Source organism: Ictidomys tridecemlineatus, chromosome 16 (genome assembly GCF_052094955.1).
Source record: "Ictidomys tridecemlineatus isolate mIctTri1 chromosome 16, mIctTri1.hap1, whole genome shotgun sequence".
NCBI classification, from domain to species: domain Eukaryota; kingdom Metazoa; phylum Chordata; class Mammalia; order Rodentia; family Sciuridae; genus Ictidomys; species Ictidomys tridecemlineatus.
The window spans coordinates 14,065,014-14,087,223 of NC_135492.1; the positions used below are offsets into that span (position 1 = coordinate 14,065,014).

Genomic DNA, 22,210 nt, shown 5'->3' on the forward strand with positions numbered 1-22,210 from the left:
ATTAATCCTCGGTATACACCCAAAATAAAATAAAAGAAATCAGACATTGACATAGGACTATTCTGTCCAGCTGAGATTATGGGAAAAATATTGATGTGATCATAGACTTCAGGCATAAAATAATTTTATTAATGTTTTGGTTTGGTACAAATAGGCCTTTAAGTCCAAATATAGCTTTTGAATAAAAAAAAGATGATTTGAATTCAATCAATACAGAGAAACGGAGGAAATGACAATTGAACCTAGAGAGGTTCACATAGGAAAGAAGCCGGAGGATCCAATCATGCTTCCTGCCGACTTCCACTGGCTAATGAATAATGGCCAGTTGGGCAAGGGTTGGAATTCTATGGGGAGTCAGTGCTGTGGAGCTATCTCTGGACAATTGTAATTGTTCTTCCCAGTATAAAGTTTCTGGTGACCAATGAGGTTTGACCTTACAGGAAAAGACTTTTACAATCTATGGATTTGTGAGAATTGTTGCAAGTATGAATGATCGGTTTCTTGTTAACACTTGAAGCATACTTAAAATTTGCCACATTCTTAACATTTACATTGTTCTTATCCAGTATGAATATTTGGTGAACAACAATACTTTTCCTAATAGAATAGCTTTGCCACATTCTTTGCATTTTTATGTTTTCTCCCCAGTATGAATTCTCTGGTGTTGAGAAATGTGTAATATTTGATAAAGAGCTTTGCCAAATTCTTTAAACTTGTATGGCTTTTTTCTAATATTAATTCTCTGATGTCAAATAAGTTATATTTGATTAATCTTTGCCACAATCTCAAATTTGTATGGCTTTTCTCCCATAAGAAGTCTCTGGTGTTGACTAAGGAGTGACCTTCAATTAGAAGCTTTGCTACATCATAGATATTTGTATGGTTTCTACCTAGTATCAATTCTCTGGTGTTGAGTAAGGCATGATTTTTTATTAAAAGCTTTGCCACATTCTTTACATTTATATGGCATTTTTCCACTATGAAGCCTCCGGTGTCGAGTAAGGTGTGATTTTTGATTAAAAGCTTTGTCACTTTTTTTCACATTTGTATGGCCTTTCTCCAGTATGAACTGTCTGGTGTCGAGTAAGTTCTGACATTTTATTAAAAGCTTTGCCACATTCTTTACATTTGTATGGCTTTTCTCCAGTATGAACTTTCTGGTGTCGAGTAAGTTTTGATTTTTGATTAAAAGCGTTGCCACACTTTTTACATTTGTATGGCTTTTCTCCAGTATGAACTCTCTGGTGTTCAGTCAGGTGTGATTTTCGATTAAAAGCTTTTTCACATTCTTTGCATTTGTATGGCTTTTCTCCAGTATGAATTCTCTGGTGTTGAGTAAGGCATGATTTTTTATTAAAAGCTTTGCCACATTCTTTGCATTTGTATGGCTTTTCTCCTGTATGATATCTCTGGTGTCGAGTAAGGTTTGATTTTTTACTAAAAGCTTTGCCACATTCTTTACATTTGTATGGCTTTTCTCCAGTATGAACTCTCTGGTGTCGAGTAAGTTTTGATTTTCGATTAAAAGCTTTTTCACATTTTTTACATTTGTATGGCTTTTCTCCAGTATGAACTCTCTGGTGTTCAGTCAGGTGTGATTTTCGATTAAAAGCTTTCTCACATTGTTTACATTTGTAGGGCTTTTCTCTACTATGAATTCTCTGGTGTTGAGTAAAGCATGATTTTTTATTAAAAGCTTTGCCACATTCTTCACATTTATATGGCTCTTCTCCAGTATGAATTCTCTGGTGTCGAGTAAGTTTTGATTTTTGATTAAAAGCTTTGCCACATTCTTCACATTTGTATGGCTTTTCTCCAGTATGAATTCTCTGGTGTTGACTAAGGCATGATTTTTGATTAAAAGCTTTGCCACATTCTTTACATTTGTATGGCTTTTCTCCAGTATGAATTCTCTGGTGTTCAGTAAGGTTTGAATTTTTATTAAAAGCTTTGCCACATTCTTTGCATTTGTATGGCTTTTCTCCAGTATGAACTCTCTGGTGTTCAGTCAGGTGTGATTTTCGATTAAAAGCTTTTTCACATTCTTTACATTTGTATGGCTTTTCTCCAGTATGAATTCTCTGGTGTTGACTAAGGCATGGTTTTTTATTAAAAGCTTTGCCACATTCTTTACATTTGTATGAATTTTCTCCAGTATAAATTTTCTGGTGTTCAGGAAGGGGTGATTTTTTATTAAAAGCTTTGACACTTTCTTTACATTTCCAGATTTTCTCTCCAGTATGATTACTGTAGCATTTAGAGAGGTTTGAGAAACACTTAAATACATTTTCACATTTCTTCAATTTGTAAGGTTTATCTCCATTGTAAAGCCTATTGTTTTTAGTAACACATAGAATTTGAGTAAAATATTTTTCACATTCTTTACTTATGGAGGATTTATCACAGCTCTCATAAAGAACTGAGGAATTTTTACATGCTTTTACATATTTTTTTAACTTGTAGAGCTTCCCACCAATATTAATTCTCTGGAGGTCAGAAATTCTTGTAGTTTTATTAAAAATGATTTCACATACCTTATAGCTGTAATTTGTCTTTTGATTATAAAAGCTTGGATAAATAAATTTTGGGTGTGGATTAAAAACTTTTTCACTTTTCTCATTGTAAAGCTCTTTTAAATGATCACATGGGTGATTTCTAGGATTTAAAAAAAGAAGAAAATTTTAATGACTTTCACAGAATTTTCATTGTTTTACACCAAATCTATTATGCTGCGAATTACCTAGCGTAGAGACTGTCTACAGGTCCTAACAGATTTATCATAAATATAGGTCTCTCTGAGTATCAATGAGGGTGTTTTCAAAATTCTTTCTACTTTTAAATTAAGCAATATTAGGTAAGTACAAATACTCCCACAATCATTATAATTCCATGCATTGCAACAAGGAGAAACTGTTCATTTCATCATTTTTGTAAAGTAACAGTCAGAGAGACTACTAAAACTCAGAAATTTCTTCTTCTCCTTCTTTTTTTTCTATCTTGTCTAAAGAAATATTTGTGTATATTTACTCAATGGTGAATTTTAAATTATTCCAGTGACTAACTAAAGCATGAAATAGACTCCGTTGCAAATTTTTCATTTTTTAGAGAAACAGTATAATTACAAATGCTGTTCAAAAATGTTTAAAAGAACACACAGGTCCTAAAATGTGACTGCCAAATGTGTTCTTGTCTCTCACCAGCTTAGCCAATGCCCCACATCCCTACAGTTCCACCTTTCCTCCAACAAACTATTGTCTAGTTTTAATTTGTGGGGAATCCTGCAGGTACCAGGACATATTATTGCCCTGATATGCCAGAGCATTCTTTATTAAGCCAAAGAGCAAATTTCATCTGAGCTTGGCTGCTCAACTTTCCAGCAAAAATATCTATCACTGAGGGTGTTTTTAAAATTCTTTCTATGTAACTAGCTTATTGAAATAAGTTAGAGAATACTTTTGATTTGTTGAAAACATATTCCTTGAGATGCACAGATAAGTAGAGCTAGGGCCTCAGAAAAATCTAATGGCAACAGGATTTATTTCTTTAGGGACTTGTATAGGATCCAGGAAGTCTCTGTTTCTCACATTAAGAAAGTTTTTCTCATTCCAACCAAAACCACAAAAATGCATAGATGTTTTGGGATATTCACTTGCAGTCTGGTCAAAATCCCTGTTGATATAAAAGATGAAGCAGTGCATGTCAGATGGAGCTGCTGAAAGATATCTATAAACTGTGCATGAAATTAAAAAAAAAAGCATGGAAGCCTTTAGGTAAAAAGTCTGGTATCTAGGAACTCACAGTTGAAATCCAGCTGGTTTGAGACTATTCAGTACACGTTATATACTACCTAGTTTTGTCTAAATTAAGCATGGCATTGGAGATGGTATCATCCATTGGAGCCATATAGCCACTTAGCATCACAGAGATGGGTGAGACATGTCAGAATGGCAATGAACCTGTCTCAAGAAAGACTCTTCCCGTTGAAATCTTATTCCTACTTTGATGCACACTCCCTTAAATAAAGAACTGGAAAAATTATCTAGAAATTGTTTTTCAGAACTTATGTGGTCTAGAGAATCTATAAGATGTTTTACCGCTTTTAACATAAGTTTTTGCCTGATCTTATATTCCTTTACTAATTATTTCAGATATTTTTTTTTTCAGATGACTCATCACCTTCCAAAAAAGAAATTACTCAGGTGGGATGCTTGATGTCCCATGACATGGAGTAATTATGCTAACTTATGAGCCATAAATACATTGGTAACTACACACAGACTGCTTCAATTTGAATTAAAATTATAAATAAATATTTACAAGCACCTTTGACTCAAACTATCAAGTTTCGTGGAGAAGGTACTAAAAAAGTGGGCTTCTGCAATGGTAGACAGAATCATTAAATGACAAAGACATTATAGATCTTTTTTTTTTATCTTACAGAGGAGAAGTTTAATGGTAAGCCATTCCTCATTCAAAGGTTGTCTTAAATCACGACTGTGGCTGCTTTACTTTTCTCAAAGGGTTATACAATTATTAGCTTATGCCCTTCATTGTTCTTCATTTGCCCCACACCATCCCTACTACTTCTATCTCAGGCTTGTTTTATACCTCTTACCAAGATCCCAGAAAAGTGTCAGAAGCCTTCCACAATTCTCACAAGACCCTCATGTCTGCTTTTGGGGTGTGATTCCTGCAAGACATTTTGGCTGTGGTCTTTCTGGGAGACTGTGCTAAAAGTTCCTGGGACATTTCTGTGTTTGGATTGTCATACATGACAGAAGAGCTATATGCTTATTTGATGTGTTTTAGAAAGATTCAACTGCTTCTCTTCTTATTTTTTTTTGCTTAATTATTTCATTTAAAAGCAATACCTAACAAACTTTCACTGTAAGCACATTTAATTATTGAATTGTTCTTTTAAACAGAAATGTCTTACTAAGGCTTGTTTCAGCATTTCCTTAATCTGCATGTATTTCTTTTAAGTAGAAATAGTATGCATGTGTTTAAATTAGACAATTTTTCTATACTGTGTAGAAAATCTCTTTTTATTACATTATAAAAAAGACAGATTAGAATGCTGCAACTTTAAATTAATGATCTGTACACTTTTCTCTAACCTGCGCTTATGTAGAGATTATTAAAACTTTTAAAAACATAACTGACTATAAGCATTTTATAACTTTTTGAGTTTTTTTCCATTAAAATGCCTATTTCTATTCTAATCCTATTTCTAACGCTGAGAATACTGGATGAGTCTTTATTATTCTAAAGGTATTTTTAAGAGACAGCTTCATATTGCCCTGTAAACATTGTGTAAATGTAATTTGATACGTGTTTTTGCAATTTAAAATATTGTGCATTGCAAGTGGTTTTACAAAAAATACTGAGTAGTAAAACTTTTACAATTACAATAGTGCAATTTAAAGTTTTAATGAAAGAAAAACTGAATGGCACAAGATGAGCAGTCAGTCTTCTGAGATTTTTGTAATAATATAACCTGATGAACTTGTAATTTTTTGAATAAATAATTTTCATGTTTTTTTTCAATTCATTAAGACAAATTTTCTGAACTTCCCTCTCTTTCAATTTCAATTTCTTGTTTAAAACCAAGTATTAACTGTCCTGCTTTCCATACCTTTGCTTTTTCAAGTTTTGCAAAAAATATTGTATTTCTTGCTCCCCTGAAAATTCTTGATTTTTATTAGAAGACATACCTAAAAAAATAATAGAAAGTATTTCATTTACTATGGTGAATAACTCTGCAATTATATAAAACTTTATTAAAGTGGGGGGGAATAGCAACAGAACAGTATGACTCAAGGTGATTATTACTCAAGAAATACATAGAATTTACTACAACATGATGACAAAAACCTTGAGAATTTTGAAAATTATCTTAAGAAATTATAGCACCACAGATGAGGACAAAATGCAAACTGACTAATATTACTACAACAATGTCAAAATAGCCCTTCACTTCAACATATTCAGAATCCACCTGTGACTCAAGTGTTTCAGAGAATGAATATCTCTTATTTGTTTATTTATATTTTTATCTTTGGGGGCATTATTTCATAAGAGAACACAGGGGTATTCTATCACCAAACTAGATCCACAGGCATTTCTTTATATCTATATCTGTATCTATATCTATATACTTTTTTTTAAAGACAGTTTATTAAAAAGATGATGAAATTTATTTTAAACTGGCATTCCACTGTCTCAGCTTTCCAGTTATATGGAATTAAATTTATATATCATTGCACATCACCTTTTTTTTTGTTTACTTCGTAACTTCCAAATATTTTCCGAAATGACTATAATGATCTAATTGAAAAGATTTTGGATAGTAATAAACCAATGAAAATAATAGCTCACACAATAAAAAGTATAATCAACTCAAGCAAACAAACAATGTAATACTAGTAATTGAGAGTTCAAAAATTGATGTTGTTAATTATCTAAGTAATGCCAGAAAACCACCTGAAATGTATTTAATGAACTAAATATCAATGTAGAAAATTGAAAAAAAATTAGAAAAAATAGCAACAAAAAGTTAGAAATTATATACTAAAAATATTCTTTTAAAAACCATGTCTCAGGCTGGGGACACAGGTAACATGTTTGAATTCTTGCCTCACATTCAAAAGAATGGGCTTAATCCCCAGCACGACCCCCCCACACACAGTCTCATAAATTAGAAATTTGAGGAAGAAAATATATCAAAGGCTAGAATTAATTAAAATACACAGGTACTGCTGGAAGATGTGGTACATGACTGTAATCCCAGTATCTGGGGAGACTGATGCAGGAGCACCATAAGTTCAAAGACAGACTCAGCAATGGTAAGGCACAAAGCACCTCAGTGAGATCCTATATACTTTTATATAATTCAAAAGTAATGATAAAATAAACATTGAAGGTAATAAAATAAAATAATCACCATAAAATCTATGAAATACAAATTAAGGCAGTTTTTTTTCATAGTAGAAAAATTTATAAAAAAATCAACAAAATTTGAAATCTACAGAAATAAGTTCTCATCAGGAATTTAAGTAGAAATAAACTAATTTGTAAAAAACTAAACAGAAAACAATGTGATTAACAAGATTAAACATAAAAATATATTAACTATGTCAGATGCAAATCTACATAATGTTTTCTTAAGATATAAGGTCACAAAAGTCTAAAAACAAAAAGATATAACAAATATTACATTCAAAATTGCATAGGTTATGATAATTATATAAGTGAGAAACAAAGTACAATATCATAAAGATAAATATGACTAATCACTGGAATACAATCATAGTTGAAATATTTGTAACTCCAATCATATTTTTTATATATAGAAAGAAATCACAGAAGAAAATTCAACAGCATAAAAAGCAACACAGTAATAGTAGGATACATCTATCCCCAGTTGATGTAAATAAAAAAATAAATCATTGCATTAGTACTCAGGGAATGAAAATACTTCAAAAAGCATTAAAAACTAATTAGGTTTACAGAGGCAATCTTCTTTATAGTGTATGGAATATTGTTCCAAAGACATCAGGTTAAAAATACAAAACAAATGTTAAATACATTAAAATATTGAAGTTGCTTTGTAACATAAAATAGTAAGTTGGAAAGTAAAAGTGAAAGTGATATTCAAAATTTATGAATATGAGTTTAAACCACATTCAGCAATTAAGCAAGGCCCTAAGCAACTTACCTAGGCACTGTCACAAAATAAAATATAAAAACAGCTGCCAGCTAGGCACAGTAATATACACCTGTAATTCAAGAAGCTTGGGAGACTGAAACAGCAGGATTGTGAGTTCAAAGCCAGCCTCATAAACAGCAAGGTGCTAAGCAAATCAAGGAGACCATGATTCTATGTAAAATTTAAAAATGGGGCTTTAGATGTAGCTCAGTGGACAAGTGCCCCTGAGGTCAATCCCCAGTACCCTTCCCCAAAAAGAGCTGTTGATGTGGCTCAGTGGTTAACCACCTGTTCTTAAAAAAAATGCCAGTAGCACCCCCCAAAATCTAAGAAGACTATGTAATACCAAACAATCAATATTATTTTTGTGTAAACAAAATAAGTTATTTGAACAATTCTTTAGAATATTCTTGGTACATCAATAAGTATACATACTAAAATATTTAAAAAATAATTCCTGATATAAAATAATAAAAGCTACAATATTCACTGGAATGAGGTTAAATGAGAAAGCCATGGGTAATAAAATTGAAAGTATATCAAGTAGCCCTCAAGTTGATGGTCAAATCAAAATATATTTACAGACCTATTCTCATTAAATAACATTCAAAAGAGACCAATGTGGCAAGCAAATCAAATATCATTTCAAATGACTACATGAAGGCAATTTGAAATGAAAAAGTTAGAAATCTTTTCAAAGATAATAAATTATATAATATCTACAATGATCAACATTCAGGAGAGTATATTAAGTAAAATAGTAATTCACACCCCCACACCAAAAAAATACCAGGTAATTCTACTTCTGAGAGATATCTACTGTAGCCAAATATAAAGACCAAAAAGAATGGCATTAGGGATGAAAAAGTAAGAAAAAGGAGAACTTGTTTGAAGAAAAAATGTGATAAAAATTTTTTAGAAAAAAATGTTACAAAAAAATTTAAATGAACAGAACTAACCAGTAAATTTAAAATATATAAGATAATAAGTTCAGCAAAGATATACACTTTTGACCACAATTACATATTTGACAAATATATAAAAGATAAAAGAATTGTAAGCATCTTTATGGTACATTTAAAAAGCTAATGTCTTACTCCTAGACAAAAGAAAAGATTTATATATGTAGAGATGATGAATATGCCATTAATTCTAGCTACTTGGAAGGCTGAAACATGGAAATATAATTCCAACCTTTTGCCACTTAGCAAGAGTCTATTTCAAACTAAAAGTCAAAAGGGGGTGATGATGTAGCTCAATATTACAAGAACCTCTGTGTTCAATCAGCTGTATTTGTATGTGTGTGTGTGTGTGTGTGTGTGTATATATATATATATATATATATATATATATAAAACAAACTTTAGATATATTACATGATTAAGCACAAAAGCAGAGTAAATAATCAAGGCAATATACAATCATATATAAAACAGGGGTAATATTTTTACTTGTAAGTAAAAGCATAGAAAACTTGATTGAATATTGGCATATGGGTCACATGCAGTTTAATTTTACCTAATGTTGTCCTAAAGTGACGTCATGATAATTTCTATTCAATTATTACATATAGATATGAAAACAAAAACAGTATCACTAATGTGAGAAAATATAATGAACAACACTGAAGGTCTCTAAAGAATGAGAGTCAAAAAAGACACAAGAATTAGAGAAATGTTACCTACAATATTATGAATAATTGTATTACAATAGAAAACTTTCTTTTAATTTTTGTAGCGATAGATGGATAGAATGCATTTATTTTATCCATTTATTTTTAGGTAGTGCTAAAGATAAAACACAATACCTCACATGTGTGAGGCAAGTCCTCTGCCACTAAACTACAGCCCCAGCCCTAAAAATTCTTCTTTAAACCACATTGATCAGCTATACTTACATTTCCACTAGGTGTAGGTATTGTGAAATACTGCTATTCATTACATGGTGAAAAAACTTTACAGAATATTCAATATAAGCATTCATATAAAGTTCTGATGAGAAAAATTTGAATGAATAAATATTTAAATTATATTAAAGAAACTCTCCTGTAATATTAATACCTTACAATGGTTTGCCTAGAGATATTTGGAAATGAGCAGATTTTCTAGGGAGCCTCCAAATGCAAATAAATGCCAGGTTATGCATATCCTCACAGTCATTGTGGAATAATTTGTAGGGGGGACAAGAGTTTGTTTCCCCGCCTTAGAATGCCCTGCAATTTTCCCTAGGAACTAGTCAAGGAATTAAATACATGTGCAATGTAAAGCTGCTATGGCAGTGCCCTGCTTGAAAAGGCTCTGCACTAGAGTATTATCAGCCTGAAACATAATCTCTGGCACACAACTCCTTGGAATAAAGAAACTCTCTTTTTAGACAAGCACAATGGTTCACTGAGTCTAAATCTGTCCATAAAACAGTAAGTTTATACAATGGACTTTCTTGAGAGCTACACAAAACTCCTAACACTGCACATTGCAACTTAGTATTTAACTGATATATAAGCTGCATAATGTTGCTAAGTTTGTAATCTGCCTAGTAATAAAGTGAACAGTGTATACTAGTAATGCCAATGACCTAAATTAACCTGTTGATATAAATAAAGCTTGGCAGTTTGGCCTCTTTGTCACTATGCCACATTTCCTGTCACTTATCTGTGTCTTCTTTTGATTTTCTTTTTTTTAAAAAAAGAGAGAGTGGGGGAGAGAGAGTGAGAGAGAGAGTGGGGGAGAGAGTGGGGGGAGAGAGAGAGAGAGAGAGAGAGAGAGAGAGAGAGAGAGAGAGAGAGAATGAATTTTAATATTTATTTTTTTCAGTGGACACCACATCTTTGTTTGTATGTGTTGCTGAAAATCAAACCCAGGCTGCATGCCTGCCAGGAAACTGAGCTACCACTTGGGCCACATCCCCAGCCCTTCTTCTTTTGATTTTCCTACAATATTTTGTTAACTGAAATGTAGGGAGATCAGTGAAGAACAGGAAGGAGCTTAAATAATTGATATGCATGGTAAACAGAGAGTATGAAATGCTCTTTAATGATTGGAACTGAAACAAACCTAGGTTTGAAAAAATATTTTCTGTCAGATTTTAGCTTATTAATTAACATTTTTAAATGTGAATTCCTCTTTAATTTTGCACCTCTTATCTCTATTCTTTGCTTCATTGACTTCTACCCAATTTCATATGTCTACTGTCACTTTTCTCTTCAAATCCCAAGGTTATTTCATTGGAAACCAAGTGGTGACCAAGGATTACATAGAGACATCAATACTTTTTTTTTGATGGAATATGTCACATTTTGTTATTTTCTTGGTAACTAAAGACATCTTTTAATGTTACACTCATTAGGAAAAAAAGAAAGAGAAAATATCCAATAAGAGTTTACAAAATTATTTTCTCAAATATGTTTTTTCCTAGACAAAAACACTAAAATACTTAGAAACCATTTTCATTCTCTACATTGTAATCAGTACTTAGAAAAGATAAGTTACACCTAAAAAGAAAAAAAATCTTTAACATTTTTTTCTACATAAACAAATACCCAATCTTTGTACTAAAAACAAGAAACAAACTTATTAATGCAGAATAGACGCTACCATAAGATACTCTATAAAGTTAAAAAAATAAATATTGTTTTTTAATTAAAAATCCTGAATGAAATTTAGGCTCACCAATAAAGAGTAGGTTTTTACAGATCTCTAACATCACATCTCCATATAAAGTCTGCTGGGAGGGGTCCAGGAATTTCCATTCCTCTTCTGAAAATTCAATGACCACATCTCTTAATGTCAATGGTTCCTGAAATAAAAATGAATACATATTACATAAACCATATGATTAATAACATAGTACTTAATTTCATACAAATATTAATGAGAGTTAAAAAAGGTGGCTTTCACATATGGTAGTGATATCAACCATTCAATAAGATACATTTTTTTTGTGGTGCCCGGGACTGAAACCAAGGCGTTTTGCATGAAAGGCAAGCACTCTACCAACTGAGCTATATCCCCAGCCCCAATAATTCATTTTAAGCAGTAAAATTGGTGGATAATTTTGGTATAATGAAATCCAGCCAGCAGCACATGTAAAGCAAAACACTGAAGCAAAAAAAGTGGGAAAAAATCCAACAAAATTCCAAAGGATAAATAATAGTTGCAATTAGTTAATGAATATTCAAAAGAAGAACCACCAAACAAATCAATGATACTTGAGATATGCATAGCAAAACTGTAAGTAATAACTATACTCATATGACAGTGGTCACCTTAGTGTGTAGAAGACATAAGAGATCACTAAAGACACACCAAAACTTTCAATAATCCACATAATTATGGATTATGTGGATTATTGAAAGTTGTCTATCTTCAATCTCCAAAGTTGTCTATCTTCTCATTATTTAAATATACCATAAATCTATACTGTATTTTAAAAATTACTTTTACAACATCACAACTCACTTCTAAAACAAAAGAATAAAATTTTTAACTATCAAACTATTACAAAACACTTAGGTACTTGGGTCAACTTGAATCACATGGCACAAAGTTATAACAAAAAATAAAAATAAAAAAAAGCAAATTAAGTGAATAGACTATTAATCTCTCAGTTAATAAGGAAACTGACATATTAGGTTTAACATTCCCAGATTAGTAAAACCACTCTCACTGTGAAACTGTATCCTCACTTGGCTCATTTCAAAGTAGAAATTGAAAGAATACTAAGCAGTTAAGAAAAAAAATTCTGAAAAGCTCTTGCACCCTAAATGCCTCTCTGACAGTTTGGAAATACTCCTTTTACCAGGGTCTCAGTTATCACTAGTGAACAAACACATACATGAAGTTAGCTTAACATTCTGATCTGTGGTGTCTTTCTTCTGATTCAGCATTATTATTTTTTTTTAATTTAGAGATTTAATCCAGGGGCACTCTACCCCTGAAATGCATTTCAAGAAGTTTTGATTTTTTTTATTGTGATAAATGGGCTTACAATGTTGCTTAGGGTCTCTGAATTACTGAGTCTTTAATCATATTTACTTTCTTCCTACCTCATTTTTCCACATCACAATGATTACAGGTTTGTGCCACCAGTCCTGACTCTGCAACCACCTTTGATACCAAATGTGCAAACTTGCATAACAACCAATATTTGAACAACTAGTAGTCCAATAATTCAGTTCTGATACCATTCAGTATAGATCCCACAAGTTTGGTGTTCACTACTATCAAATTTTACTAACTGAGGTGACAGTTTTAAGCCCCAGAATAGAACAATATTTATATTTATAATTCATTTTTTATAAATTAGGGGTCTCTACATCAACTCACTCAAGTTACTTATACTGATAAAAAGAGAACACACTTATGTATACCAGCTTGTTATAAATTATATAAATCTGGAAACTGATAATTGAAACCTTGCATAGAATCTAAAAAAAATGACAGAGGAAAATGCGATACTATATATGCCATTTAAGGAAATAAGTGGTTGAAGATATTACCTTCAATTTTTATGTTCTGCCATAGAAGAGCCCCTTTCCCACTATGAATTACAAGATCCTCACTATTTTAAATATGCTGATTCAGATACTCCTATTTAAACACTTTTAAAAACATTCAAGTTTGTGTGTGTGTGTGTGTTTGTGTGTGTGTGTGTGTGTGTGTTTAATGGGAATAATTTGGGTAAATCAATTTGGACTGTTTTGAACATAAAGCTAAATGATTCATTTTTATTTTTTATCATGAGATAATAGTAAAAATGTGCATAACACACAATGTATCTTCAACTTAGTTTATTCTCTTTTTTGGTGTTCATAGTCTACTTATGATTTTTAACCTAGAATAACCTTAGACATAATTTTTATAAAAGAGTTTCTTAATATGAAAGCAAGAGAACAAGATAGGTCTACTGAAAAAATATTTCCTCCACAAAGAGTTTGACTAAACACCTGAAGTTATATTAAAAAAACATTCTTTGATTTTTTTTTTCAACATGGAAAATCTATTCTCTATATACCCCCACATGAAAGGCTGAAGTGGACAACTCCACACAACACACAAAGAAACCACACAGAGCTAATGTGTTTTCAACTATGAACCAATGGTTCCTAGTTCTGGCTAAAGTGTACAGTCACCTGAAGGGCTCCTTAATTTCCAAAAATAAAAAATAAATCAATATTGCATTAAAACAATGTAATCCATATCCCTGGAGAAAAACCCAGGAATGTGTGTCTGTGAAAGATATGAAATAAATTACCATGTGCAGTAAAAACAAAAAACTACTACTTTAAATTAACATCTTTTGATGAATGAGTTGCAAAGACATATAAGATATGTGCTCATGACATTGGCCACCTAATTTCTATTTTTTGTTTGTGCAATTTTTTTAGCTATGAAATATATTTGTGATAATCAACTAACAAATAAAAAATGTCATATTTAAATCAAAGTTCTGGAGATTATTTTTGATAAATGCTTGGTGTTATACCATCATGTTTGAGGTGAGTGAGCACATTATGGCAGAAGCCCTTGACAAACAGAAGCACCAGGTGTCAACAATTTCTTTCAAGTACATAGTCTACAATAAACTAAACAATTCCAAATATGTTTTATTTTTGCAAAGTTGTCACTAAATAAAACACCCTTGAAAATAAACCTTAAATATATGAACTATTATTGGGCAATTATTCAAACCAGAGTACCTGTATTATATTATTGATATCCTTTGCATACACTGATCATTGATATCCATTTTGCCTATTCAACTCAGTTAAAAATTACTGGGAATACACCAGACACAGTTTTAAGTGCCTTGATTATGAACCACATCATTTTATCAAATAATTTAATTGAAGAAAATTATTAAAAATTGTGTTAAACCATGTATTGTGCTGCATGTCAATAATCCTAGCAATGAATGTGCCTTATGCTTTTGGATTGCAAGTTCAATGACAGAATTCGTAACATAGTATGGTGTCATTTCAAAGAAAAAAAATTATATTCACAAAGTGAATATTTTCCAGTGAATAATATATATATATATATATATATAGACACACACACACACATATCTCCACTGGTGTGTGTGTGTGTGTGTGTGTGTGTGTGTGTGTGTGTGTGTATTTAGTGATTATTTAGTGATACCTACTTCCATCCACTGTACTGAGGGAAAAAAGTGAATAAAAAATAATGTTTACCAAATGGTTGCTGAATTAAATAAATAAATAAAGTTATGTCCAAGTGTTAGAACATAGATAAATGCTTGAGAATGATAAAATATTAAAATAGAAAGAAAACCAATTTGAGATTTATACCAAATCATACATTTTTACTAGTATTCTGAGAAACATAATTATTTCACAAATATAACTTTTAAATTTTTTATGAAAGTATGATGTACATATAAAACCACATGAAGCATTTATATAAAGATTCAGAAGTTATTCAAAAGTAAACACATTTTGAATCAGCCTTGCTCAGGACAGTCTAAATCAGTTTTTTCATCTACTATTTCAAAGAGCAAAAAGGTTCTTAATAACTAGCATGGGAATGTTTTACTACATAAATGTAAAATATACCTTAAAAAAGTAAATATTTTACCAGTTACCCAGATTGAATACCTGTGTATTATATGCCATTTTTATTTTTTCTATGCTTCTACCCATTTCACAACATAGGCCAGCCATCCTCCTTGTATATTTATTTTTTGGTGATGTCATATGTATATGTCTTGAATGTCATAGAAATACATTATACAGTTTAAAAAAATTGGAATGTTAAAAACTTCACTGCTTTTAAGCACAGAGTATTTACATCATTGCCCCCAACCCCCCCAAAAAAACAAAAAAAACCATTTTCTTTTACATGCATCTTTGTTTTTCCCAAAAGGATGATACTGTAATGTATTAAAAATCTATAATTTTATTTTGCCTGGCATAATGCAATATAATTTAAATACAGCTGCTGTAAGAGACAATAAGCATGTGTGCATCAGTAAAGTGTTTCTTTATATTGATGACTGCTTTTGTATTTTATGGATGCACTACAAATTGTTCATTTCAACATTCAAGAATATTTGAGTTATTTCTTATTTTGGACAATTAGGATGAATGGGGCCATCAATAATTTTAAACAAATAATTATTCCACTCAGCTTATTCTTTCCTAGTATTTCAATGAGAATATATTTTATTTTTACTGGTTGCTAAGAAAATTATAATTTCCATCTTATCATTTCAATTTAATTAGAGCCAATATTATGAGTTTACTAAATACAAAAACCTTACCACAGACTGTTTATTTTCTTGTACCCTTTGTGCAAGTACTATAAATGTTTATGTACACATTATACATCTCAAAATACACTGAATAATTTTTGTACAAAATAACCATAGATTATTATAAAACAAAGAGAAACAAGTGTCAACCTTAACGTTGCTAATATCTGTTAGCCATGGCGGTTCACACCTATAATTCCAGTGACTTGGGAGCATGAGGCAGGATGATCACAAGGACAAATAGTGCTTCTGCTACTTAGCAAGGCTCTAAACCACTCAGCAAAACACTGTCTCTAATAAACATATAAAAAGGGCATGGGAGCACAGATTTGTCTCAGTGCTTAAGTGTACCTAGGTTCAATCAGTGGTACCACAAAAAGAAGATTTCTAATATATTACAAAATTTAGGCAGTGTGGTAAAATTTTGAAAATAATACAGCACATACAGAATTCAATAGATAATACTGAGAAATTATAAAATGTTATTAGTGACATTTTGGCTGCAATATTGATAGGTATTATTAATAGTTTTTGTTAAATTTTCTTTCCTATGTGCATATATTTCTAAGTATAGATTTTTAATATAATTATTTATAGGTTGAGATACCATTTAAACAACAGAATATACTATTCTTTTATACTGATTTTTTTATGTTTTACAAGACACTTTTTCTCAGCTTTTTAAAGTTTCAGGAAAGTGAATTCAGAAACAGTTTCAAAGTCACTGAACACTACACAATAAGGAGTATAGAGATCCTTTAATACCCCTGGTAAAAACTCTAAGACACATTAGAGAAGAAAAACAGTTCTATGTGACCATTCTGAATTTAAGTCTTCACTCTCAAATTTTTATGTACACAATGACAGCACACTTTAGATAACATTCAGCCAGAAATTCACCACATTAATCAGAAGCCCAAGTGCATATGCTTTGTTGACTTTTTTTTTAGGTCTGTTATAACTCATTAGGGAAAAACAACAAAATTAAATAGCAAGAGACACAAGTAAACTACTTGGTATATACCTTATTTTTACCATATTAAAAATGTTGGTTTGAATCTCAAAAATCTACAATTCAGAAACAAACCAAAAAAAAAAAAAAAGACCACGAAAGAGACACAAATACATCCACTCAATGAAAGAAGTGAAAGAAACATTAACCAGTAGTAAATTTTCTATTCTCAATTAAGTAGATGACAGAAGCAATAAATAATTCCTCCAATTTTTAAAAATAAAAACATATTTTCAGGAAGTTTGTCAGAATCAGCCCTACACTTTTGAACACTGCAAAAAATAAAATTTATTAAAAAGTATTTCAGAACAAAATATTTTATAAATGAGAAGTTATATAAAAGATAGAGTCACATCTGCAGTAAGCAGCAGGTAAGATATTAAATAAATAAATAAATAAATAAATGAAATACTGAAAAATTTGCCTTACCAAGCTCATTCTGTTTCTGAAAATATGCTAGGCAGCTTTCAATTAAGCTTGCAAATATATACAAACAACCTGGAAAACCAGTATTTATATTTGACACCTACCACTTTAGGAGGATTCACTTTGGTTACATTGTCAATTAAACTTGCAAAAAAATCCATAGATTCCTATTGCAACTAAAGAAAATAATCACAAATATAACAGCTTAAAATAATAAAAACATATTCATTTATAGTTATGGATGTTTTTATTATCAGGACAGAGGATTAATAATAAATATTAGAAAAGACACACTCCTTCAGAAACTCTGGAAGAATATCATTTCAGCTTTAAATGGCTATCGGTATTTTTTCTGTGGTTACAAATGTTTCCCTTCTCCTAGTAGTGATACAGCCTTCAAAAGAATAAAGAGAGACTATACACACACATACACACACACACACACACACACACACAGAGAGAGAGAGAGAGAGAGAGAGAGAGAGAGAGAGAGAGAGAGAGAGAAAATGATGCTGTGATAACAAGTTACAACATTGAAGCCTCATAGAATCTGAGAACTACAGCAACATAGAAGTTAGATCCTCCATTGAGCTTATTTTTATTCTTGCACAGAGTATTAGACAGAATCACAAAAAAAATAAAATTTCATGCACAGTGGATGAAGAAAGAGAGAGGACACTGATCCAGGAGAATGTAGCAAGACAGGTTAATTATGCACAAAAGTGACTATGACAGATAAAATGTGACATCATACACTGTCTCCAGATGCAGAGCAGAAGACAGAGCTGTGTACAGAGTGGAAGTCTAATTTATTTTTTCTTGAAACCCTGAAAACCCTCTTAATTACATGGAGCTTTGGATTATTCCAACTAATACTCTATTTATACTTTCTGCCTGTCCTTGGTCATCCTCTTACAATGAATGTGCATGGTACTTATTTGAATACTGGGAAAAAGAAACTATATCAGTGACTTATATTACTCAATTTTTAAGACCCTTTCCTGTTTATTTTCATGGATTTCTGTATGAGAAGGCCAAGTTTTAATATTGTAGATGAGGAACACTCAGGTATCCAAGCTAAAATATAAAGTGAGAGAAAATACTTGCAAAGTACATATGTAGCAAAAAGTTGATATGACAGAATAAAAGTGGTTTATATTTTTGAGAAAAAGAAGGCATACCAAAAGAGAATGTTATGATTAAACTATTTCTAATTCACTTAATTAAAGAGGAAATATTAAACCATTATGTAAATTTACAAAAAGGAGTATAAATCATGACTATTGAGACAAGTTTACTAAAAAGCAAATTCACTATTGCATATCAATCAGGAAGGAGAACATGAAATAGAAAGGCCAAAAAAATGACTGAAATTATAAGCCTTGTGGAAAATTGATTTGGTACTGCCTACTTAGGTATACCTCAATGAGTCATCAGTTCTACCCTTGGCACCAAATATTCTGAATTTTCCAACTGGTAACTGACACTCCTGTTTTAATCATGAAAATACACTGCTTCTGCCGCCATCTTTCACTGTCTAGTTTCTCTAAGTCAGGGCTCTGGTTACCAAGATTCCCATGAGCCCATGCCCTGTCCCACAACAATGTCAGATTAAAGCATAAGGAATGTGGCATCCTTGAGAATTAAGGATCTGAATGTGGACACACATGAAAGAAAAAGCAAATTGCAACAAGAAGAAAAAATGGTGAAGGACTAAAAGAATGGATCTAAGGAGGATGGAGAAATTGCTAACTGTGTATTAGATGAGAAAAGAGGTTGATCCCATGGGGAAGAAGACAGGAAATATGTGGCAGCAGGATACATACCCCAGTGGCCTCATATTTGGACATTTCTGAAAAACAGAATGCTGTAATAAAACAAGTATGCCACACACCTGGCTTCCTGCTCTTAGAGCTTTACCAGAAATGTCACTCTCATTTTCTTTCAAGACTTTGAATTTATCCCTCTCCAGGCACTGCTCATCCAACTTAAATCTACTGGTCCTCTACTTCTGAACCTGTTCCGTCTGAGCTCCCTCAGATTGTCTTCAGTAACTCATACCTAATCTTTTTTTTTTCTTTTTCCTCAAACCATCCCACCACCCTTATACTCAGGTAACCTCTCATAACTGAACTCTTCATGCTCTATTGCTGATATTTTGAGCTACCCTTCTTTTTTATGACTCCTGGGTCAAGCAAGGCCTGGACCCATCCTAGCGCAAATGGCACTAGCAGAACTGAGAAGCTGCTGTGAAGTTCCTGAGGACTCCTAGGGTAACTCCGCTGACTGTTAACTATAGATAGAAACAAAGTCAGTTTGACTTGCTTCATCTTAAACACTTAGCAAAGACAGTCAAAGCCAAAACACAGCTATTCCTGGACATTTTAATAATAATAATAGTTAAATGTAACTTCCAAAAAATAAGTAAACTGGAGGCTACAAAAGAGATTCTCAGACAGAAATGCCTGATAACTATCATCTCAGACAGGAATGCCTGATAACTATCAAAAGGAACTGCCAGAGTAGTTTTTAGTTTAACGCATTTATTTCTAACCTACACAGGTAGGCTTAATGTTTGCTAGTATGGTTATCCAGCCCTAAGTAACAGAATTAAAGATTTCTTTATTACACACAGGTCATACTAGTAAAAGAATTTTGCAAGATCAGATGATATTAAATTATTAAACTATATCTTAAGGGACGGACAACTATAACCCTAGAAGTTAAATGTTGTGTTTACATCCCTGACATTTCTGGTAATGTGACAAATATCCTTAAAAATTTACATGCTCAGATAGAAGCCATGTCCTCAGCAACTTTATCATGGAAACAATATCTTAGCTCTTGGTTCTTGGTACTTCCTGGTGGTAAACATTGTTAGTCTTCGTCTTTGCCATCATACTCATTGGCATATTCCTGTGCTATGGGATTTATTGCTACATCAATATGGTTCCAGTACTAATAAATTCTTGTTTCTCTTATAGACCACCCATCACTCAAATGGCCCTCCAGCCTATCATGGACCACTCGATAGACCCAATTTTTAAAGGGGGACTCCAAACTGCTTGCCCCACACAATGTCTCTTTTCAGCCTGAAGAAGCCAGAAAGATCTTCTTCACCCACTTTCCTTACAGCAGTAAGGAGTTCCCAAATTAGAGCAGGGAATAAAGCCATATTTAAAGTTAGGTAGTCAGTGTAGTTAGGTAAATCGGGTCTAATATCGAGTGAAATCTAAAATGGAGGCCATGCTGGGAATGACTCCAGGAAAACACAGGACAATTCATGGAATGTTAATGAAGTACCTAAAAGGCCCTAGGCCAAAGTCTACCTGGAAGAAGTATTAATGAATAGCCCCAAACAGATTTGGAGATAGCCCATCCCAGAGAAGTGGTAATTAGGCCCACCTGTGTCCCACCCCTCAGGCCTTTCAACCTACATTCTTTCACCAAAACTATAAAAAGGGGAAACAACCACACTTCCATGGATTCCACCTCTTGGGTCCCCTTCTTCCTCTGGGAGAAGTCTTTTCTGCTGTCCTTTAATAAACTTCTAATTTCTACACTGATCTTGCCTCAGCGTGCTTCTTTGGTGTTATTCTTCAACATCGGGGAAGCAAGGACTCGTCACTGGTCAACAGCGGGTGACACTATTTGGTCCAAAAAAAAAAGCTTCAGGCATAATTGGTGTAAGATTTTGTTTGCTACACAATGAGATACATATTTTACTCATTTCTTGTACAATTGATGAAATAAATAAATGGTCCCAATTGTTTTTGATTGTTTGTTTGTTTAAAGAATAATACTTTAAAATAACTAGTTGAAACAAAAAAGTTGAAGTCACCACTAGGGGTGCCTGGAGTGTATAGTGAAAGCAAGAGAACATGAAGCTGTTCTATGTAGCATCATTAATGTTCTATTTCTTAATAGAAATAGTAGTCACATAGTAATGTTTCACTTGTAATAATTCATTGATCGGTAGAGTGTGATGCTGATCAAGTATTTGCATTGTTAAATATAATCAAATTAATTCCATAAAACTTGGTGGGGAAGAGCATAAACGAGACAAAAAAAATTAGAGTACCTGAAATTACACTATTAAATGATTAATTCAAAATAAAAGTAGGAATTCATTCACTAAATATCAGTCTCAATATTTTGAGAAAGGCAATTTTTATATGTAGAGAGTATAGGGAAAATACTAACAAAGGAGTGATACTTGAAAATATTAACAGTGAATATAGCATAGAAAGTATCAGTAATTCCAAATGTTGCATTGAGAAAACAACTAAAATTAAAAGAGCTCTGGTAAATTTTATAAGGAAAATTTTCATATTTATATATTATATACTTGTAAAATGTATGGTATGTATAATGATGCCTCATTTAATTATGTGGATACATTATAGAAAATGCACCATAAGGTGAATGATGCAGGGTACTTACATAATTCTACATGGTATACACCACTACACACCTAGGTTATAATTTAGCCATTAGAGTACATAAAGTCCATCATAAATGAAAACATTGTGCTACATATGACTATTGAATTTAACATTATAGCAATCAATATAGATATCATGATGAGGTGAGTTATTAGCCCTGTGGAACTAAAGACCGAATACTTAAAAAGACTCTGGCCATTTAGACAATATATAAAACAGAAACAGAACTACCATAAAGGAGAAAAAAAAAGATAAACTTTCCAAAAAAATCTGCTTAAATAATGGAGTATCTGCATAAAAAATGCCATTGTATCATTTCCTAGTATTACTTAATAAATCACTCACTGG

General features: G+C 32.0%; 1 protein-coding gene across 1 annotated transcript in view; it reads right to left on the reverse strand.

Moving 5' to 3' along the window:
• Window positions 1-231: 231 nt before the first annotated feature.
• Window positions 232-22,210, reverse strand: part of LOC144371472 (uncharacterized) — an 82,258-nt gene continuing 60,279 nt past the window's right edge. The window contains 2 exon segments of the mRNA XM_078033779.1: window positions 232-433; window positions 1,096-2,200. Coding sequence (XP_077889905.1) covers window positions 355-433; window positions 1,096-2,200 — 1,184 coding nt within the window. The 3' untranslated portion in view covers window positions 232-354.